This window comes from Eleutherodactylus coqui, chromosome 2 (genome assembly GCF_035609145.1).
Source record: "Eleutherodactylus coqui strain aEleCoq1 chromosome 2, aEleCoq1.hap1, whole genome shotgun sequence".
Taxonomy (NCBI): domain Eukaryota; kingdom Metazoa; phylum Chordata; class Amphibia; order Anura; family Eleutherodactylidae; genus Eleutherodactylus; species Eleutherodactylus coqui.
The window spans coordinates 313,307,883-313,331,865 of record NC_089838.1 but is presented as its reverse complement, the minus strand read 5'-3'; the positions used below and the strand labels follow the sequence as shown (position 1 = coordinate 313,331,865).

General features: G+C 46.0%; 1 protein-coding gene across 2 annotated transcripts in view; it reads right to left on the bottom strand.

The window, feature by feature from the left end:
• Positions 1 to 13,896: 13,896 nt before the first annotated feature.
• Positions 13,897 to 23,983, bottom strand: part of PDE4A (phosphodiesterase 4A) — a 267,489-nt gene continuing 257,402 nt past the window's right edge. For both annotated transcript variants that reach the window (XM_066593577.1, XM_066593578.1), the window contains exon 15: positions 13,897 to 23,277. In XM_066593577.1, coding sequence (XP_066449674.1) covers positions 22,888 to 23,277 — 390 coding nt within the window. In that variant the 3' untranslated portion in view covers positions 13,897 to 22,887. The remainder of the gene's footprint in view (positions 23,278 to 23,983) is intronic.

Sequence of the window (23,983 nt, the reverse complement as noted above, 5' to 3'; positions counted from 1 at the left end):
GTTTTTTGTGCTGTGAGGCACTAATCAGGCAAACTGGTGACCCTCAAAAACCTGTCATCTGATCTTGTGGTGGCCTTCGGTCTGCCGGACCTCTTCCTGTCAAAGTTTCCTCCAGTTTCCAAGTGCCTTTTGATGGTATAGGAAACCCTACTGACTGCCACCTTGGCTTTCTTGGAAATGTCTCTGTAGGGCAGACCTACTCTTCTAAGGGCTATAATTGTCTGTCTGTCATCTTTGGTTAATTGCCTTTTTCGTGCCATTATGCTCCGTCCTGAAGAGCAAAACTATCCAGATCCTGCCCCAGAGGGTGCAATGCCATCTGCTGTAACACTGGTCATATACAATCACAGGGTTTGAAAGTAATCTACAAAAGTTGAGATACCCGTAGGAACCGTCTGCAGCCAATTTTCTTGTAAATTTCTTCTTGTAAAATTTCATGTTTTTATGTCAAACTTACTTTTGAATCATTGCACGATATTTGCTGGATCTGAACTGTTAATGTAAAAAAAAAACAAAACTGGAAAACGTGAGGTGTTGTAAAACATTTGACCGGTGGTGTACGTACGCGGGCCTCGCTGACAAGTACTCACTCTGCGGCCAGATCCTCGCCGGCACTTTCTTGCAGGTTTATTTTTCTACCACTCAATACTTTATTTATTGACCAGCCTTTACTTCAGTCTCACAAAATCGAGGTGTGTGAAACTTTGTAGCAAAAGTCAAATCTCAAGAGATGAACATTAAGGCCTCATGTCCACGAGCAAATTCGGATTTTAAATCTGCAGCGTTTTTCCTGCACGCGGATCCGCGCCCCATAGGGATGCATTAGGCACCCGCAGGTAGTTAAATACCTGCGGATGTCATTTTTCCCTGCAGGCGCGGGTCCCACGTGCAGGAAAAAATCCGGACATGCTCCATTCAGGCGCTGGTCTCCTGTGGGGACGGCTCCCGCAGGCTTCTATGGAAGCCGCCCGGATCCACGGGAGACCCACGCCTGAATTAAACTCACCTGCTCCGGGCGATGCAGATCTTCCTTCTTCGCGACCGGCAACTTCTTTCTTCGGCCCGGCGGATGTGCCCGGCGCATGAGCGCGGCATTCAGCCAGCTTGTCGAGCACATCCGCCGGACCGAAGAAAGAAGATCCGGCCACGACGGAAGGAAGGCATGGACGGACCGCAGCAGGTGAGTTTATTCAGATTTTTTTTTAGCATCATGTCCGCGGGGCAGCACAGTTGTCCAACTTTATTCTTGCCTGGATCCCAGCATTTGTAAGGGGGGAGGTGTAGAGCCACAGAACTGCTCACGCTTACAAACCAAGGCCTGACTCCACACGGCAAAGCTCTTTATGGTAATATATATATATATATATATATATATATATATATATATATATATATATATATATATATATATATGGTTCAATCCCAAGTTCCGCTGATGCATGGGTTTGGGGTTTTTTTTCAATCAAAGACTTTGGTAAAGAATGTTTTTGGGTATAATTTCGCCCTCATCGGCACTCAGTGGACAGCTGATAGGTTAGATGCCGTCTCTGACCAAAATAAGACCCTCATAGCCCCGTGACTGACCGCTCATAACCTCATGGATACGGCGTTTCTAGAGATTGAAGGTAAGGTAGCTACTGTTCTCTATTTACTAACTTTTTGACGTCTTGCCAAGGGCCCGAACCCTCAGTTTATACATGCGTGTATCTAATGTACATACTGACAGATGTATAGGACGGATTTTATCACACTGCTGCTTTTAATATGTGTATATAGATTGAAGTGCAGGCAGCCGCTGTCTGGACACTTGTGGATTGTACAGCTCTTGTTTTATTGCCTCAACTGTAATTTATCACAATTTTCAATATAAACTTGTCATTTCGTCAACGTCTCTGTTTTTTATTGGAGTCTATGGTTGTTAATGGCAGGAGCGGCATCGTGGGGATGCCAGTGTACGCCGCAGCTGACCTCTTGGCTCACACTTATAACTTCAGGGCTGCTTCCACCACGGTGATTTGGAGCTTGTCCTCAGGATTACACAAGGCTTGTGCGTTCCTTCATCCTGATAGGAAGAAACAAACTTGGAGAAGTCCCCTGCCACTCGTCCCTGCAGTATTTTCTCCGCTGCAGCAATACTTTCACTGTTTAGCTTTGTAGCTGTTGGTTTCAAAAAGCATTGAAGTCTCTAAAAAAATTTAGCATACAAAATCGGCCCCAATCGCTAGTCTGCAGGAGCTACAGGTTGTGATGTATTTTCGTGCCACTTGTGAATCTAGCCTAATTGTGCTTGTAGTAGTCCATCTGGCTATACACTGATTTGTCCATTTTGCTAGAGACCCCCTCCCCCATCTAGTAAGACGTCCGGCCGTCTTAGCCTCTTCAGACTGCGGCAATTCATCGTGGTTTAGATTACACTAGGCGATAAACAATTCCTGCAGAAATATCGGCCCCTGCGGACAGGAAGCTTCTTCTAGTTGCCTCAAATGAGATGGATGTACTGAACAGCTGCCAGGAAGGGGTCATCGATTCCTGCTACTTGGACCAAATTCTAAGGACCCATCAGCATGGTGCAACAGAAATCTGGATTCATCTGACCAGGCGATGTTTTCCACTGCTCAATGATACAGGTTTTGTGCTGTTTTACCCCTGATGTCTTGCCTAGCTTTTCTATTAGGCCGCCCTCACACATGAGCGCGGCGATTTCAAATGTGGCGTTTTGCTGTGATTTCACTTGTGGCCACAGCTCCCTGCAGCTGACAGCGTGTTTTAGCGCTCTCCATCATTATGATGGGTGATGAGGTGCGCTAAACAAACAAACATAGAACAGACTCCACTTGAAAATTGTGGCACTGGAAAGCACTGTGATCGAACGCATGTCGGCGAGGCCACATTGATTTCAATGGGAGCAGTATACTGTGATTAACGCAATGTTTAAAACGCTGCGGTAGAAAGCGCCTCTGTGAGAGGGGCCTCAGACACAGTGACAGCAGACTATCAGTTCAGTGCCATAGCCCATTAAAGAGCGGTGAGTTGTGCATTGGGGCGCGATAGTTGGAGCACCAGCCTTGTAGTTTTTTTTGACTGTACAGTGCTGATTCCTGACATCCTCCTCTGACCCCTTTCACTGACTAGTTGTTTGCGCTCACAGGATCCCCTTTCGCTGGATATTTTCCTCAATCTCTGTATACTCTCCATACTGCTGTATGATAAAACCCCCACGCATTTGGGAGTGACATCCTGGCCCCGGCTAGCCCAGCACCGATGACCGGCCTCAGTGAAAGTCATTCAGATTGCTGCATTTTCCCATCTAATATGGATTCTCACTGAAACTGATCCATGGAAAACTTGTCACTAGAGATGAGCGAGCACGCTCGGATAAAGCAGTTACTCGAGTGAGCATCGCTCTTCTTGAGTAACTGCTAACTGCTTACTGGTCTGAGCAGGCTCGGGGGGAGAGAGAGCTGTCCCCCGAGCCTGCTCGGACCAGTAAGCAGTTACTCAAGAAGAGCGATGCTCGAGTAACTGCTTTATCCGAGCGTGCTCGCTCATCTCTACATGTCACATGATTTTATGCTGCAGTCTGCTGTTAGAGACCGGGGATGATTCTTATACAGGGAAGCTCTAATAAAATGGCCATTTAGTGTACATTACGAAGTCTCATATCCTGTAAGGGGTAAGTGACACCTACCTGCAGCCTGTCCTACTATGTCAATGGTCAGACACCTTCCCAGTCCCCAAAACATATACCCAGTGTAAAGTAGATGGGAGGAGGGAGTTGGGGCTGCAGTTTCTTCAGTGGTGTTTTAGTGATGCAACAGCAGAGGGCGCTAGATTACCAGCTGAAAGTACATGGTAAAGGTCTGACAATGAAGCAGGAAGAGCCTATGTACAAAGCAGACAAAAGAGAACATGTACATCTACAGCAACCAGCAGAGGGAGGGCAAACAACTTGTCTGGCTTCTCCCCAGCTCTAGGGCAGCTTTACATGAGCGTAATCCGCTGCATGCCACCCGCATGAGACATTAGCGCGGTGCACTGTAAGTATGGCCACCAATCGTTAAAGGGGTTGTCCCGCGAAAGCAAGTGGGGGTATACACTTCTGTATGGCCATATTAATGCACTTTGTAATGTACATTCCTACTAACAACTCTAGCTCCTCATCTGCCTCCCGGCTTTTAACACTTACCTCCTCCCTTGGCCTATCACTAATCTCTGACTCCCCCACTCATAGAGATGGTAACACTCTCGACTTAGTTTTCCTCCGTCTCTGCTCTGCTTCTCACTTTACTAACTCCCCCCTTCCACTCTCAGATCACAACCTTCTCTCTTTCTCCATCAGGCACCCTAGCATCTCTCCTGACCCTCCTATCTATCGCACCTCTAGGAACCTCCAGGCTATCCGCACTAAACAGTTTGGCGAAACTGTTCAGTCCTCCCTATCGCCTATCTCTCGCCTCCCCTGCCCTAACCTGGCAGCCGAATATTACCACACCACCCTCAGCCGTGCCTTGGATGAAGTGGCACCGCCTGTGACGCGAGCCGTCAAACGCAGACCACGGCAACCCTGGCTCACGTCCCAAACGCGCTTCATCCGGCGGTGCTCTAGGTGCGCCGAGCGGCTGTGGAGAAAGTCAAAGCTGCCGGCAGACTTCCTCCACTTCAAATTCATGCTTAAAACGTATAACCTAGCCCTTCACCATGCCAAACAAGTTTATTTCACCTCCCTTGTCTCCTCACTATCCCACAACCCTAAACAGCTCTTTGAGACCTTTCACTCCCTCCTCAGCCCCAAGGAACAGGCCCCTGCGACAGACCTGACTGCCGGAGAACTAGCTGCCTACTTCAAAGAAAAGATCGACCACATTCGAAAAGAAATCTCTGAAAGCGGCATGGTTAGCCCTGATCCCAGTTGCATCAGCACTGCATCCAGCACCTACTCACTATCTACGCTAGAACCAACGACAGAGGAAGAAGTCTCCAGGCTCCTTTCCGCTGCCCGCCCCACCACCTGCGCCAGCGACCCTCTCCCCTCTCACCTCCTTTGCTCCCTTTCCCCAGCTCTCATTACTCACCTTACCACAATCTGCAACCTCTCCCTAACCTCTGGCACTTTTCCCTCCTCATTCAAACACTCCATTATATCCCCTCTGCTTAAAAAACCAACCCTTGACCCGACTAATGCTGCCAACTACTGACCCGTCTCAAACCTCCCCTTTATCTCCAAATTACTGGAACGCCTGGTCTACTCCCGCCTTACTCGCTTTCTCTCTGACAACTCGCTCCTCGACCCCAAGGAACAGGCCCCTGTAACAGACCTGACTGCTGGAGAACTAGCAGCCTATTTCAAAGAAAAAATCGACAACATTCGAAAAGAAATCTCTGAAAGCGGCATGGTTAGCCCCGATCCCAGTTTCATCAGCACTGCACCCAGCACATATTCACTATCTACGCTAGAACCAACGACAGAGGAAGAAGTCTCCAGGCTCCTTTCCACTGCCCACCTCACCACCTGCGCTAGCGACCCTCTCCCCTCTCACCTCCTCCGGTCCCTTTCCCCAGCTCACATTACTCACCTCACTACAATCTGCAACCTCTCCCTAACCTCTGGCACTTTTCCCTCCTCATTCAAACACTCCATTATATCCCCTCTGCTTAAAAAACCAACCCTGGACCCAACTGATGCTGCCAACTACTGACCCGTCTCAAACCTCCCCTTCATCTCCAAATTACTGGAACGCCTGGTCTACTTCCACCTTACTCGCTTTCTCTCTGACAACTCGCTCCTCGACCCCCTCCAGTCTGGTTTCCGCTCTCTACACTCGACCGAAACTGCCCTTACAAAAGTAACAAATGACCTGATGACTGCAAAGTCGAGAGGTGATTACTCCCTACTAATCCTCCTTGACCTGTCTGCTGCATTTGACACTGTCAAACATAATCTCCTTCTCACTATGCTCCACTCTATTGGTCTAAGGGTGCATTCACACGAACGTATATCGGCTCGGTTTTCACGCCGAGCCGATATACGTTGTCCTCGGGTGCAGGGGGGGAGGATAGAAGAGCCAGGGCCAGGAACTGAGGCTCCCGCCCCCTCTCTGCCTCCTCTCCGCCCCTCTGCACTATTTGCAATGGGGAGAGGCGGGATGGGGGCGGGGCTAATTCCCAGACTTTAGCCCCACCCCCGTTCCACCTCCTCTCATTGCAAATAGTGCAGAGGGGCGGAGAGGAGGCAGAGAGGGGGGCGGGAGCTCAGTTCCTGCACTTGGCTCTTCCATCCTCCCCCCCCCTGCACACGAGAACAACGTATATCGGCTCGGCGTGAAAACCGAGCCGATATACGTTCGTGTGAACGCACCCTAAAGGACACTGCTCTCTCCTGGTTCTCTTCCTACCTCTCTGAACGCTCTTTCAGTGTTTCCTTTGCTGGTTCTATCTCTGCTCCACTTCCTCTCACTGTTGGGGTACCCCAGGGCTCGGTCCTTGGTCCCCTTCTCTTCTCTATCTATACTGCCCCAATTGGACAAACCATCGTCAAATTTGGCCTCCAATACCATCTCTACGCTGATGACACCCAGCTATACACCTTCTCTTGTGAGATCTCTGAACCATTCCTCCAAAATATCACCGACTGTCTGTCTGCTGTCTCTAACACTATGTCCTCCCTTTTTCTCAAACTAAACCTCTCTAAAACTGACCTCCTTGTCTTTCCACCTTCTAACCGACCTCCCCTCAACATCTCCATTCCAGTGTCTGGCACCATCATAACCCCCCGACGGCATGCCCGATGCCTTGGGGTCACACTGGACTCTGACCTCTCCTTTGCCCCCATATCCAATCTCTGGCCCAAACATGCCACCAGCACCTCAGAAATATTGCTAAAATACGTCCGTTCCTAACCACGGACACGCTAAAGACGCTCGTGGTTGCGCTCATCCACTCCCGGCTTGACTACTGCAACTCGCTACTCATTGGCCTCCCCCGCACTAGACTCGCTCCGCTCCAATCCATACTAAATGCAGCAGCTAGACTCATTTTTCTATCCAGTCGTTATTCAGACGCCTCTGCATTATGCCAGTCGCTGCATTGGCTGCCCATCCACTGCAGAACTAAATTTAAACTCCTCTACCTCACTCACAAAGCTCTGCATGGCGCTGCGCCACCATACATCGCCTCCCTACTGTCAGTACACCACCCAGCCCGCTCACTCCGATCGGCTAACACACTAAGACTAAACACCCCTGTAATACGAACCTCTCATGCTCGCCTACAGGACTTCACTAGAGCAGCACCCATCCTCTGGAATGCTCTACCCCAAGGCATCCGGACAATTCCCGATGCACGAAATTTCAGACGTGCCTTAAAAACGCACCTCTTCAGGGAAGCATACCAAATCTCCTGACCTAGTCCCTCGCCCCTTCCTATGGTGCCCCACCCTGTTTGCCTTCTAATAAATGATCTGTACATGAAATTTCCTATTGCCTGTGTTCCCCAACCCCTGCACCTCCTGTACCACCCTCAACCCATTTGTGTCTAACCAAATGTACCTCACATTGCAATTGTTGTATTGTTTTGCATTTATCCATGCCTGAAAGCGCTGCGGAATAAGTTGGCGCTATACAAATAAAGATGATTATTATTATTTATACATCGTGCATTAATTATGAGCCATACAGAAGTTATTCACTTACCTGTTCCGTTGCTGGCGTCCCCGTCTCCATGGTGCCGTCTAATTTCAGCGTTTAATCGCCGGATTAGACGCGCTTGCGCAGTCCGGTCTTCTTTTCTGAATGGGGCCGCTCGTGCCGGAGAGCGGCTCCTCGTAGCTCCGCCCCGTCACGTGCCGATTCCAGCCAATCAGGAGGCTGGAATCGGCAATGGACCGTACAGAAGCCCTGCGGTCCACCGAGGGTGAAGATACCGGCGGCCATCTTCACCAGGTAAGTAAGAAGTCACCGGAGCGCGGGGATTCAGGTAAGCACTATCCGGTTTTCTTTTCTAACCCCTGCATCGGGTTTGTCTCGCGCCGAACGGGGGGGGCTATTGAAAAAAAAAAAAACCCGTTTCGGCGCGGGACAACCCCTTTAAGCACTATCTTCGCATGTATGCGCGTGTAATACTTAATATAGATCATGATGCGATCTTCATTGTGTGTGTATTCTGCTCAATATATGGGAGCGGCAACAGGGCAGCCTCTGGCAGATTGGGACGGCGTTATAAGCAGTCACCACAAGTTCGTGTGAAGGAGCCAATAGAAGGAAGGAGTTTTGTTTTCTGTAGTATGTGCTATTATTCTTGATGCTGCTGCTCTTACTGACCAGCAGATGGCAGTGTGAGGTTAGAATTTTCATAAAATGCTGTATAGCATTTAGGACTCCGAGTGTGATTGAGAGAAACCAAGTCATCTTGTAGATATGATACATTTTAATGGCTAACAAAAATACATGATGTTACAGCGAGCTTTCAGGTCTTCTATTGATCCTTCATCAGGCTGAAATGGAACCTCTTAAGTTACAGCAGGAGCACAAAGTAAGGTGCTCTTGTGCTCTTTAACACCCCGTCCTCCTATTACACATGGCCACGTAGTAAAACTGCTTACTAGCTTGATCTATCCATCCTTACAGGGTGTTAGGCCCGCCTATTACCAGCATAATAGCGCCATCCAGTGACCGACTATCGTCTGGGCTTATGTCCCTATCCTCAGGTTTCTCACACGGGGCTCTGATTTAGGGGTCTTGGCCTTACGGCCTCCAGTCAACTGCTGTATACATACGGGTGCCTTCACACTTGCGATTGCGATATCGCCATGTTTGTGTTTTTTTTACAGGAATAGGACTTTCTAATGTTAAAAACGCATCGTGCAAAAATCGCAAGTGATTATTCACTGTGATTTGTGAGCGTCAGATGCTTTTTGGGGGGGAACAACCGCGCATCGCTGCCGCCGGCGATAAAATCGCGTGATATGTTTATTACAGAAGTCAATGGGACTTTGTAATGTTAACCCCTTAAGGATGCATCCCTCCCCGCCCCATTTTAGTTTTTCCACAGGTGGGGGGATGGGCCCTGGTGATATCAGCCATGAGCCGCTACCGTGCAAACGATTTTTATAGACTGCTCAAAAAAAATGGAGACACTTAAATTGCAGATTAAGTCCTAATAATCTCTATTGTCTCCACCGTCTTTCACGTCTATCACTTGTGGTCAGTATGAACCTGGTTCCACCTGTGAGGAGAACAGGAAACTGGACGCCAAGGGTGGACTTGCCAATTCTGGTGTTCTCTGGCGAATGCCAATTGAGCTGCATGGTGCTGGGCTGTGAGTACAGGGTGTCAGGCCCTCATGTCACCATCATGGAGTCTGTATGACAGTTTGGTCAGAAACCTAAGGAGGTCGTTGTATAGGGCTTCTTCTGTTCCTCCAATTCTGGCTGATACCCTACTACGGCTCCTCCAGCGCTCCTCATGTAATGGCCGTGTCCTGGTATCGGCTCCATGCTCTTGTGCTGGAGACACAGTAACCCTTCCTGTGCCCGCCCGTATGGCTGCACAATCCTGGAGAAGCAGGACTACCTGTACAATCTGATTGGCCTGCAGGTAGCGCCTCATACTGGTAGTGACAAGGACAGCACCAACACGCAGAAGTAGAGAGGAATTGTCTCCAGTCCCTTTTTGGGGTGTCTTGCTATTTCCTCACTGGCATGGCTGTTGTCACTTTCATTTGTGCCAAAGTAAGAGAAAAGTATTCACAATTACATCTGTTTCCTAACTGGACAGTGTTAGTTATACTGGGAAGTTTAAAGAGGTTTTCTTCCAAACACAGCACCACCCTTGGCCATAGGGTCGTGTGTGGTATTGCAGCTTAGTTCTATTGAAGTGAACTTTGGAAGAAAGTTGCCATGTTTTTCCTAACCCTAGACAATCCCTTTAAGTAGTCTCATGATTTTTGAGCAGTGTATTTCCAGTCTCCAACTAAGAAAATCCCATCAGCACTTGTGTCATATACAATTCTGCAATCGAGCCAGTTTGTTTGTAAAACTGAAGTTCCTCTTTCCTACCAGCAGAGGGCAGTGTTGGATTGCAATGATATGGAACAATGATGGTAAACGTTCCCCATTTGGATGAGTAGGTGACAATAAGCTGAAATTACAAATTGTCCCTCATAGAATGAGGTCACGTCACAAAATCAGCATGGGTAAAACGAAAAAATGTCACTAAATCCTGCGTATGTGGGGACTGGGGGCAGCGGTAGGTAGATAGATTGGGGGACATGCATAAACCTTTTACACCAGTTTCTGGTGTTAACCCCCCCCCCCCACACACACACACACATTTGTGTACACGTGGAGATTTGCATGAAAAAAATGCGCGTTTTAGCCGTTCTGTGCCCCACACTGTCAGATATACGTAGAATTTGCTACAGGAATATACACAACGTTGGATCTGCTGTACATTACTGTGTAGGCGCCTGGAGGTGCCGGGATGTGCCGGAGGGCTTATCCACACAGGTGTATTTGCGTTCACACGCACGAGTTTGCATGCGCATCGGAGTTGTGCAAAAAAAATAGGCAGCAGGTTTGCATTGGGCAAGTAGTTTCACAATGCAGGGGAACGGGCTGCATGAACTAATACACAGTTTGCTCGCAAAAGACACAGTTGCACACGCAAATACACCTGCGCCTGTGTGACTCCAGCCTCATGCGTGTAGAGGCCTGTGCTGGGGATTGGACTGTATACTGATGTGATGAAACCTACAGCTGTAATTCCGCATTGTGAGATCTCGCACCCTTAGGCAGCTCAGTGCATAAAAAGAGGTACAACAGCTGCAGAGAGATCTGAGCCCCAAATTTGCACCTTAGCCAACAAGTCTGCTGTTTTTCTGCATGGTGTGCCATGCACCTTCTAGGTTTTGGATTCTAGTGCCCGCTGTGTTGCTGGCGCTTACACCCACATGAAGAAGAGTGTGTGGACCAGCGCTGGGCAGTCTACTACACTATAGGGCCCTCGTGCCAGTTCATATTCAGCATCTTGTGTTCCCCCGCTGCAGTGGACAAGCTTCTGCATGCTCTACTAGAGTCTATGGGAGATACAGATACAGCTGAGCACAAGTCGCATCCTGAGTGCTGACTCTGCTTTCCTTCACCCGGGCAAAGAGTAAGTGTGCTGCCCATCAGCAGTTGGGCTCCCACCGATATGCCATCAGATCCCATCACCGTGCAAATGTATAGTGAAAAACACCACCCCTAGGAGTGCTGGAAGTGAAGAGGTTGGGGGTCACACAGCACAGAGGTGCCCCTCACTGCTGTAGGCAGAGCTCGTAGGGGACCTGTGACGGGTGGTGGTGCCAGGGTGTAGGGCTCATCATACATTATATATTGCACTATATGCGCTTTCACTAGGGAATTCCCAGAACATGTTTTCCCATAGCCACTCAATAGAGGGAACAGGGAAAGCTCGCACGTAAATACCTTCAGCAAACATCCTGCCCGGGCTGTGGGATGATCCGCTCTGGTTTTCCACTGGTTTCCTTTACGTCTGCAGTTTCCACTGTGAACCGGTTGCGAATGATCTACGATGCCGCTGAATATGGAGCCGTTCTGCAGGCCTGGATACAGAAAACCACAAAACTAGACACAAAGGCGCTGATTGTGTCGGTGGTGGATGTAATGGGCGGAACTTTATTTTTTTCTTTTTCCTACTTAGTTGGACTTCACCAATGTGTTTAGCTAGTGGGAGCTTAGGAGCCCCTAAAGAAGTTGTCCCACCAATAGCTGTTATTCCCTATCCAAAGGCTAGGAGACAGCGTGCAGGTGCGGTAAGCTCTTTTGATTGTGCAGGCCACCACCTCATTACTTGGATACTGTACATCCCGGAAGCATGCGGTGGTCACCCATGTTGTGGTGTTCTATGGTGACCCGATGGTGAAGACTTGACCAATCCCACATGCTGCTGTGGTTTAGGTGGGTAGTTCAGTCTGATGTATAAACTACACTTACCTCTAAACACTATTGGAGTAGATTTTTTTTAATAGGTTTTTCTTGCAGTAATCACGCTCCCCCTTCCACTTGTCCTGAAAGGTGTTAAATAGTGGGTCTCATTGTCATCGGCTGGGCAAGAAAATCATGGCCTTTTTTTTTTTTTAGCAAAATTGCATGCATGCATCTTCAATGAATGTGGCTCAGTGGTTAGCACTATCACCTTGCAGGGGTCCTAGGTTCAAATTTCATCAAGCACAACAGCTACATGGACTTTGAAAAACTCCATAGAGATGTTACCCTTGGTCATATGTGAACCTAGAACTCCAGCACTGCAAGGCAACAGCACTAACAGCTGGAGGAAAAGTACAAGAAGAATACAAAGGCCACGCAGAAGTTATCTTTGGTTAGATTTAAAACTAGGCCCCCAGTGCTGCAAGGGAACATTGCTGATATCTGAAGCACCACTCGCGCTCTTATTTCTTCTCTGGAGGGGAAGCTACCCTGGAAGCTGCGTGCTGTGATTCAAGGTTCACGGTTCAAGGCCGACCGTACACGGAGTTCATGCTCTCTTTGTGTTTATTCTTTTTCTTCTGCATATTTTCCTGCTCTTAAGGAAGGAGTGGTGGCTCAGTGGTTAGCAGCACTGTTGCCTTGCTGTATTGGAGTTCTTGGGTTCAAATCTATCAAAAAAATAGAGATGCTGTGGCCGGGGAATCCGTGCCGCAGCTCTGGCTTCTGCCGGATTTGTTGCGATGGATTGGCTGTCCCGTGTGGGTGACAGGGCTGGCCAATTCCAGGATTAGCGGCCGCAGGCGGATTTGCCGCAGCAAAATGTCGCATGGAATTTCCACGGCAAATGCGCCGTGTGTGAACCCAGCCTACACAGAAATGTACACCAAGGTCTGACATTTCTGGCGCAAATTATACATGAATGTGCCGGCCACGCCCCTCTCGACAAGCCACACTCTTAATGACGAGGGCAGCAAAAAAAAGCCAAAGAGTCACACATTTTTGCACAAAATCACACTCGCATGTCATGTGATGCTATTTTCATCATTATAACTTTTGGAACTAGAGTTGAGCGAACATACTCTGGCGAGCTTGACGCTCGTTCGAGTATTAGCGTAGTCGATGGTGCTCGTTACTTGAACGAGCATCAAGCCGTGTGCGACCCCACCCCAGTTTTTGGCTCCTCCCTGTTGTGACGTGCCTGCTTTGGCCCCTCCCCACCGCAGAGAGAGACACACACACACACCTAGAGGGGAAAAAAAAGCTCGGCACCCGGCGTCCCACATACAAAAATGCTCGAGTCTCCCATCGTAGTCAATGGGGTTCGTTACTCGAGTAGAGCTCTCGAATTTTACGAAAAGCTCGACTCGAATAACATGGACCAGAGCATTTGGGTGCTCGCTCATCTCCAGTTGGAACATGAGAGTTTTCGGTGTGTAAAAAAAAAAAAACCTACAATGATGCGTTTTCCTCGCAAAATGTATCACACTCAAAAAAAAAAGGTTTGCAAGCGTGATAAATCCACCCACATGGCAGTGCAGCCCTCTTATGTGTGGGGTGGCCACCCAAGGGCGCTGTCACACGGGATGGAATATCCTGCTGCGTATCACTGTGGCGGCTCCATGTATCCTCATTTACACCTGCAGATTTTGAGTGTGGGATACTCTGCAGAGTCCTGCGCAATATTCCGTCTTGCGTAGAAGCGCCCCGCAGCACCAGACCTGGATGCACCTGCACCCTAGAGTTTGTGAGCACTTCTAATAGACCCTGTATTGCAATAGTTGCAGAGGATTGTGGGGAATAGAGAGACTCGAGGTGCGGTTATGGTTCAGTTCAGAAGCTGTAATTCATGATTTGGTAAGGTACAGAGGACAGTGCAATGTGATACAACAATTTCAGAAATAACGACTCTACAATTCTCAATTTGTCTATATTACACCATATAAATATACATAGAATGCAGCTATGTGTCTCACCAGGAGCATTGACAGTATCAGCACCTCTCAAACGTGAGGCGCCCACCCATAGAAGAAATGTACAATCTTAACATTACATATGTACAAAAAAATTCTAGAGATTTCCATAGTTTTTTTTTTTTATATTTTCTTTTTGTTCATTATTTTAAACCAACCACTCGCAAAACGGAATAAAAAAAAAAAGAAAAAAACTGTACAAGAACCATTAAAGGATTCAATTGAGGCTTAACCCCTCCACTGCCGGATGCAGGAGATGTAAGCTCCACCCCTCCCTTCCAGCAGAGCAGGGGGGAAACTCCACACAGCCCCCGAGGAGTCCTTCAATAATGCTGCATCGTAAAGTCCCTCCGGGGCTGCAAGAGTTAATTAATAAGTGATGGCTAAAATAGAAAAAACAAGTGCTACAGTACTGTGTACAGAAATGGCATTTCATCAAATTATTTTTCTCAATGTTCATCTTTCTTCCTAACAAAACAGACATTTTTGACCCTTTTCATATCCCGCACTGGACGGTGAGGAGGCACTGCGGCCTCCACTAGTGGTGGACGTCACCTAATTGCTTCAGATATTACACATCAATGACACAGAAGTAATGAGGAAAGGCAGAAACATAAAAAAAAGACCTCAGGGTACCGGTGTTGGGATATTGGTAAGAATCTTACACCTTGAAGAAATTGTATGGCTGCAGCGACAGATTCCCTTTATAAAGGGGAGTTTACAGCAAATGCCAAGAAGCTAAAAACGACCCTTTGGGTTTGGTGACACGAAGATGGCCAAATCACTTCTATGACTAATATTGCATTCTGCACACAGTGTGCAAGACACTACATGCTGCTCCGACGGGCCAGCTCTGGTTAATCAATGCAGATATAGTGTGTCTTCAACTAATGAGGCATACACAGTGTACATCAGTTAGTCTGAGAAGCTTGTGCGGCCATCTTTGTTTCTCCAGGCCTGAAGGGTTGCTTTGAGAAACCCACAGGGCACTTGTATGCTCCAAGTTAACAATGGGGCAACAGCTTTTGATGCATGACCAGTCAGTCATCTGAGTATCAGATACCAAAATGATGAAACCGCCATGGGCACGGCCTAAGCCCCAACCAGGCTAGGTTTTCAAGTTATAAATGTATTCTCCTCTTTGCTTATACTGTCACACAAAATATTAATACCAGGAGCTTAGCCTGAGGCTACGGGATTATATAGTGCCACGTGGCAACATCTTATAACCTTGTAGTCTATAGCTAAAACATTGCATTTCATGATTTCACCCATTTTTAAACTGATGCAATGACATGCCCTAAAGTAGTATACAGAAAAAGAAGGAAGAGAGCCGGGCAGAGCAACCCAGGAGAGGGAATCTATAACAGAGAAAGCACATTACTATGCGCCCGGCTAGAAGCTGTTGTAAATGCAGTGTAGAGCAAGGTCCGGTTACCATTGGATATTCCGAGTAAAAAACTGAGGCACTGGTACAACCTTTTGGCAGGTGTCTATTTGAAGGAGAGTGAAGCCATCGGCCACCCACTCGATATACTTTTGGCCACCAACTGTCTTGACTGCCTTTGCATATCTGACCATGAGGAATTACCATGTAACCCCATACTTATATGGCTGTCTGATGAAGAGGTTTGTGAACCTCGAAACGCGCTAAAAGCCAAATTAAAGCTTATTTTACGGAACATCTTCAATTTCACTGCCAACAAGTCGCACCAGTGCCTCAGTGTTCATCACCCGGTTTCGTAACATGCCTTCGAGTACAACACACCAGATGAGCTGAAACAGCGGCCGGTTATGCTGCAGATAAAACTATGAGTATTTTTGTAACGAAGTAACCATTATTTTTGTACAAAGTTGATAATTGACCCTAAAAAGTGACCAATCTAAAATGTAAAAAAAAATTACATTCAGCATTTAATACCAGAGAATGGATAGATCCGTCCTCCATGTAACACACGACCAACATGTCATACTAAACTGGAGATGTGGATACATGACCTCTCTATAAGCGAGGCCTGATGGTACTTAATACTGAGTAGCACATCGTTAGGACGGAGACTGTGACCTAAGCTGCTGAGGCCAAGCCTTGCTCTCTCTACAGACACCTTGAAACCATTTAACATCCCTTGGCGCCAGACAGAAAACGGGGCCTTCCATGTTTGTTAAGCATCACACAGCGAGCGTCTGGCGAATGTAAAGATGAACGTCAAAATTCCACTTGATAGTGCAGTAGAGATAGGGATACGGTGAATGTGTGCAATCTTTACGGGGCCACTAAATCTATCATGAAGGTAAACAAAGCCCTGGTTATCGGGGCAGAGGCTTTTCTGTACTTCCTAGAACTAATCATATTGAAGCTTTTAGAGTCCACCATGGCTGCCATCAGGAAAAAATAGATTGCATTCATCTGCACAACGAATGCAGGTCAGATGGTAATGGTTCAGTGGCCCTTTAAAGCGGCTGTCCCACTTCAAGCAGACAGCTCCATATATTGTGTACTGCAGGCCTATTTAAGTAAATGGAACTCATCCTGCAGTACCAATCCTGGCCACTGCACAATGTACGGAGCTGTATGCTTCCTGCAACAAAACAGCTAGAAGTGCGACAACTTCTTTAAATAATGTTGCATGTATATTTTTGAAAAATTCTCCTAGAACTTCACTTCAGTTACATCCCATCCCCCATAGTAGCAGATATAAAGAAATTCATCCCACGATGCATACTATGTGAGCTAAGGCTAAGTGTTATTGTGGTGTGATATAGCGCATATTAGTGGGCTTACTGTGGTATACAATGATGAGTACCAAAAATCTCCATATGGTTTCAGCTTCTAGAAAGTCCTATCTTCCTGACATTACTCCCACTATAATGACGAGGTCTGGAATACGATAGGGATGTGTAGGGACTGAATTGGACCATCTTACTGGCAACAGTGCCAGATTTACCAATATTTCACCAACCACGACAACTGCTCCTGTATAGCCGCCTCCAAGCAGAGAAGTGACTGAGATGATAACTAAACTAACTATCCCGACTACTGGGGATCTAAGATCCACCCGCTGAGTACTATCTGAGCAATTAGGTAGATGGACGGAGACTAATCCCCTATCGGTTTCACCCACAGTCTGGGGATCCCATTATCACTTAGCCCTTTCAGACATTGCTGGAATTAGTCTCAATTGGCTTTTTACCGAAAAACAAGAAGTGATCCATGACATCATATAATCTACTACACGTTTATGAAAAACGAAGATTCTCTGGTTAACGGTTAGTCAAACGTTGGGGTGGGATCAACTAGATCCCAATGATAGACAGTAGAACACTGAATACAGTAGATCGACCCAAACACTTAGAACAATGTCTACAGGCGTGCAAAATTCAGGAAGTGTTAGCGCACACTCATACGTAGTCATTTAGTGCGCTCGCTCGCTTGGAATTCAGTGAGCGGCAAGCAAAATGACGATGAAGACACTTGAGACAGCATGGAATAGCGGACATGACTTCCATGACGGTGAATGGCTGATCTATTCCTCGATACAGGTTAGTGTCACAGGAAAGGCTGCAGTGTATACCTTATATAAGGTGAGCATACAGTGCAAACCTTAGACCTTTCAGATAGAGAAACAGAGCACAAAGCAATGTGGCCCCGCCTCAGAGACCACCATGATCTTCTAAATGACCCTTTTCAACTATTTGTACCTCCACCAACCCGACTTAAAAAAATTTCACGTATTTTTTCTGCAAAAGATGCGTAGTTAAGTAAAATGAGTGGTCTGCCACTGCTAGGTCACAGTTCACTCCAAACTGATCGCACTTTAATGACTTTTTATCACCACTAGGGGCGCAATGGTCTTTGGACAGTCTTTGCTGCTAGCAGTGGTGAGAAGTGGAACTGCATGTGTCAGTTAAAGCATGGCGCTGAAATGCCGGACCATTCATTTGGATTAGTAAGAGCTGGACAAGGTATTATAGAAGATCTTCTCATAAGGCGTGATGCATGTCAGTAAGGTGCTACCTGACAGCCTCACTCCCAAGAGCAGCTGTCTGTTCCGCCTTCCTTGCTTATAATGATTTGGTCTCTCACTAAAGGCCAAATTGTGAAAAACCTGACAATTGCTACTCTGACAGTCGCGGAGCCTTCCCCGTGTGGGAGACATCTTTACACCTCGGGACAATTACTGCAAACCTGAAAAGATTCTACAATACAGTTCAAGTCAAATTTTTACTTTGGGGCATCTGTAAAATTATCTACCAAAGTCGAACTAGTGAGCACAACTGGACGTACTACATAAGTGCTTGCACCCACCAGTCAACGAGCCCCGTTTCCATCTCGCTAAGAATTAGGGAGGCACAGAAGTGTGTCACATGACCTCTCTTGGCTCTGATGAATGGCTGAAAGAGCTCACAAAGGGGAGGGGCATATATGACATCACATTTTTTCAGCCCCATGAGTGGCACTTCGGAGGTCTTTGCCTGGTTCAGCTTTCATAGGCCATTTTACAGATGCCAACGTAAAGCTTTGCCTAATCTGGTGAGAAGTCCTCTTCTAGAATATTCCACTCAAGCAAATATCCACCGCATACTAGAAACGCACTTACCAGGTTTGTGATAGTAATCCATTAAAGATCTTAAAGGCATAAAGCATGACGGCTCTACATTATGTGACCAATTGGCACACGACTGCCAGCCCTGGTCAAGAGATAAGTCGTCTGAATGCCTTGATGCCTTTTATAGCCATGGAGTAAAGGATCATTCATTTGTATAAAAGATGCCAGTTGATCCAAATGTCATATCCCCCAAGGCGGTGGAAGTCATCCACGGGATACCCGCCATCAATGACCCCTCCTCCAGCTATCACTGCTATGGGTACTCTTACACGGACAGAGTCATCCGAGTCATTGCTCCACAGAGAAATTGTAGGCGACTGTTGCCCCGTGTAAACATGGGACCCAAGAGGGCAAGTGAGCGACAACCACTGACTTGTCAGAGTCGCTTATTTTCAGCTCACCAAAAAGCTAAGCAATTGTCGGCCCATGTGAACAGGTAGTCGTTTATCTATGAAGGGCTGCCTGTTTACGCTGGATGGAGGTGGGCAGCCGGAAGAGATCTCTGGCGAGCTCCACCTCCATTCAGTGAGCGATTAACACTCCAGTGTAAGAGCACGGGTGCGATAATCGCTGGGACGGCTCTCGGGCACTGAAGTGTCTGACAGTCGTCCCGTGTAAAATTACCCAAAGTCTATTCTCATAGTTACAACATTCAAAAAGTTATCAACCGCATTACCCAACACTGCGGGCACACAGAAGGTCCTCAATAGCCTCAGTCTCCCCGTACAATGCTCTGTAATTAGAATCTTTGGAAGGATGCAAGTTTATGCCAAGCCACGCAGAAAACAAAATATATAACAACATCTTAAAAACGCACAATAAAAATAAAAGAAAACTTTTTGTTTTTCGTTCTCCACCCTCTTTTCACCCCGGACAGCCCTTTCACATAAAAATAAACACAGAACAAAAGGATTCATGACATTATGGCAAACAAATTTTGGCTTAAGGCAAATGCAACGATAAATAAATACATCTATATTGCCATCTGTAAGCTGCTTCTCAAGATGGGCTGGTAAATATCCCAATATGCCTTCGACGTGGCCATCTTGGTGTGGACATTATTTAGGAGAAGGTCTACTCACTGCCATCGGCAGATAAGGCAAGGTACGCCTCCAATCTCAGTTATGTCACTCAGTGCTTTACAAACTGACAGCCCAAGTCAACTGGATGACTGCATGCCGTGAACGTAGGCTTTATGGAGCCTGGTGGGCATTGGGATGATGGTGCCAATTTTGAGAGTACTGATAGTTTTTGGAAAGATCTGATTAACATTGTAAATTTTTACAAAATAAAGCCATTGCCACCGGGCTTTACAGAAACCCTGACCACAATGCATCAGCTGTGGAACCAATACATAGATGCAACGGGGAAGATGAGCGGTCATAGTTAATACTGGATTATGTAACTTCCCGGAAGGACCCGGCTCTGTACTTTTTGACTAGTTTCTCCACAACTATTTTTTTCTCATCGGTGAGGGGGTTCCAGACCATTTAGTCGGGCACGGAGCCCAAGATAAATTAAAGAAAAGCATTACCCCTTAAGGACCAGGCTGCTTTGTACCTCAAGGACCTGACACTTTTTAGGCATTTTACCCATGTGTCCGTTTTACTGCCCTGTTTTTTTTCCTTTAGCTACCAAAATTATTTTTGCTGTGCTTTTTTCCCCGTGACACATAGGGTGATTTTTTAAATATCTTTTTCACTGACTTTTTTTAGTTTTATTGGGGGTAAAAAGCTAAAAAAATTATTTTAACATTTATAGTGATTTTTTTTAAATTAGTACATTTACGCTAAAATACGGGAACGGGTTCCTCATTTTGTCTCGTACATGTTGATATAGGTTTAGATTACAGGGCGCTCATAGCGTCGGCTTTGGGTTATTTTCTTTCTTATGCATGTATTGTTGTTTTATTCTGTAATTCTTTTTTACTGATGTATGTAATTATGGTTTTTACTATCTATGTTCCCCATGACATCATGTAAGACCTCTGGGAGACATTAGCATGTTTTTTTTTATTTGACCTTTTTCCAATGTAGCTGGGGCATCCATAGGAGCTCGAGTTACAGGGAAAACATCCCCCTTTACTGACAATAGTCACTGGCAGAGCTGATCAGGGTCTTCTGGGACCCTATAAGCTCTGCTGTAGCAGGAAATCCCGGCGGTTACATGACCCCAGGCTCCCGTGGTGGAAGTTACACTTCTGCTTTCACTTTTCAGTACACAGCGCTCATTGAGCACTGTGTACTCAGGGTAGGAGAAGACAGAAAGGGTTAAAACCCCCTCCTGCCTTCTCCTCCGTGTTATCAGCTGTCACTAACAGCCCATCCTGCCTCTGATTGATTACAGAGAAGGAGGCTTTAATCCTCACTGTAATTTTACATCCGGCTAGGCTTTAAGCCCGGGACCAGGTGCCGTAAATTTACAGTGCTTGATCCCAACAGGTTAAAGTGGGGTAATATTTAGATTAGGGAGATTTAAGACAACTATTTATTCTAAAATGAAGCTTAGCACAAAACAATAAAAATACTGGAAAAGTTAAAAACAGGAAAGGCCTACTCCGATATTGCAGTCTACATCTCTGATAAGGACAGACTCTCCATACAGACACTATCGAGCAGGTGGCACCATAACGATGCGAGGTCCTGCCGCCTGAGCGCCAGCAGAGTTATGAATGCATGGACTCTGCTAGTTCAGCAGAGGAACATCCATCATTCTTCAAAATCAGTTCTAGTGAGATTACCGACACAACGCAAGAGATTTGTGAACAATCTCCATCTTTCATAGACACAGCTTACAGATTTGCAGGGATTTTTGGCAACAAAAATAAATACAAAAATATAAAAAAACCACATGATACAACATAGAAAATATTTTTTTAAAAATGTAAAAAGAAAGCAAACTGCTGGTGGAAAGTCAACCTATGACATACTCCCCTCGTCCCCGCACCCCTCCCCCACAGACACTTTTGCAGCTTGCCGTCTCCTAGAAACCGCTTTGCTGTGAGTGTATTGCCAGTACGTGCAAAATTAACGAAAAGTACAGTTGAGGAAGACTTTCAGCCAAGCTGCAAGAGGCTTCTACATTGACAATCATTCTGTTCCCTGTCTATTAGTCCTTTTTTTTTTTTTTAAACATTTTTTTACATTTTTTTGTTAATTTTCCGCTCTTGCTGCAACCTCCTATAAATCTATGGCGTCGACGTGAATCTCATGAGAGAAAGGCGATCGATAAATTATAAGCATTTAGAAAATATATATTATATATATAGATATATCTATGTTACGAGAGTAAAGAGAAGGATAAATTTAAATAAAATATTACTATTTTTTACGGTTTTTTTTTCTTCTTCTTTTAGTTTTTATACCAAATAAAAAAAAAAAAGTGTCTTTTGGAGGCTAAAGGATTCCACATTCATTTACCGTTTGGCTACCAAACAGAGGTGACCGATATTCCCCCCTCTACCTTGATTGACCTTGTACCCCCTTCCCTCCCGCTGGGGAGCATTTGAACACCATGCACGCATTTTATAGATCACAAGGCCCGTGAAACCTTGTAGCCCTGCTGCTGTTCAGCGATAGCCTTTGCCGTGGGAGCGCCATTTTGCCACACAACTAAAGACACAAAAATACATGTACATAAAAGGCACACCCCTTCCACAGTCCTTGTGAGTCCCTACTTCACCCCTGACGAAACAAAAAAAAAATTTAAAAAAAGTTAAAAAAATACAATATAATCCACAGGAGTGACCCCAGCTTGGCTGAGCGAGTAGGATTTTCCTTTGTAGTCTTACAAAGAAAGCAAAAAAATGAAGAAAAAACAATAAAAAAGGACAACGTTCCACTGTATGAAATTAAAGGAAAATTTCGTTATGGTTTTTTTCGGTTTAGTTCTCGGTGGGTTTTTGTTCTTTTTTTCCTGAAAAAAATGGCTTATCACTGCATGCGCAAATAGATAGAAATTAAAACTTGGTTTTTCCTTGTTGCATCCGTTTGAAAAGGGAAAGAAAAAATTTTGAAGAGGTCAAAAAAAAAAAAAGTATTAAAAATAAAATAAGTTACAGTTTTTGTTTGTAGAGTGTGTTGTAACTTTCTTATGGCAACAAACTCCTATTCTGTGCAAAGTATCTGAATCTACAGTAATTGTGTTTGTTCCCCTTGAGAATACAAAAAAATACAACAAAAAGAAAGAAAAAAATTAAAAAAGCAAAAAAAAAAAATTTAAATAAATATGAAATTGGAAATAAACCACATTTTGATCTCCGTGTAAAATAGTTCTTTGTGTTATTAAGTTACGTCTTTAGAGTTTTATTTTTAAGTGTCAGCAAGGTTCAGGACTCCTCCGGAGATGTGTTTTCTAAGGAGTCGTCAGTCTGTTCTACTGCTCCTTCTTGTGTTGTCGTGTCCTCCTCAATGTCTGGATGGTATTCTGAGAGGTCAGGGGTTTGGCGAGAACCCTCTTCTTCCTCAATACCACTATTCCTGTCCTTGTCAGATTCCTCCGCTTCCTCCTCCAACGTCAGCTCAAACTGGAACTTATCGATGCAGGATTCCTCGTCTTTATCTTGGTCGTCTGGTGGTGGAGATGGACTCTGGGGGATCATGCCCTGGTACCAGTCCCTGTTGTCCTCCAATGTGTCCAGGATATCCTGAGCGTCCGGGTGTACAAGGTCTGCCCACGTCTCCCACAGAGGGTGGACAATATAATCAATGAAGCCAACCTACAAAGGAAAGAAAAGATCCATTACATTTGCAATTCCTGCCAAATCTAAAGGAGCCAAAGACTCAAAGATTCTCCACCGATTGGATGAGGGTTTGGTTAGTCTTTGTCATTCGAATACTTCAGTCTACACAAATACATATTTTCCAACTATGATAAATCTGAAGTGTTTCGACTGATGGACCACAAGGAGCATCCACCGTGGATCATTAGGAATAATCTTTGCGTCAGTGGTCAACTTCATGGTGGTCATGGACAGACTGATGTCTCAATGACCTTGATAGCCCGATAGAACAGACAGACACAATTCATGTGCCGAGTTGGATCACCTCAGGTGACAATTGTTTCAGACGGACTGGGGGCTGAACTTTCATGGAAACGTTTCCATCACTTCAAACAGAAAGCCAATCAGATTTCTGGGCAGGTCAGAGTAGATGGAGCAGCACAAGAGCGTGGAGTAGGTAAGACTATTATGGCTGGTTATGGACATTGTGTACCTGATGAAGCTTCATTGCAGCGATACACATGGCATCCACTGCCTACACTATGCAGAGTTCTTATTCTCCTACGATACTACTAAGTATACGGTTGTTTCAATGGCTGGAACTGCTATGGACTTCTTGACAACTACAGTGAGTTCAGACGACATTCGCTGACATTGGTGGAAACCCAGACTCCCCTTGACATGAAACATGGGTCAAACACAT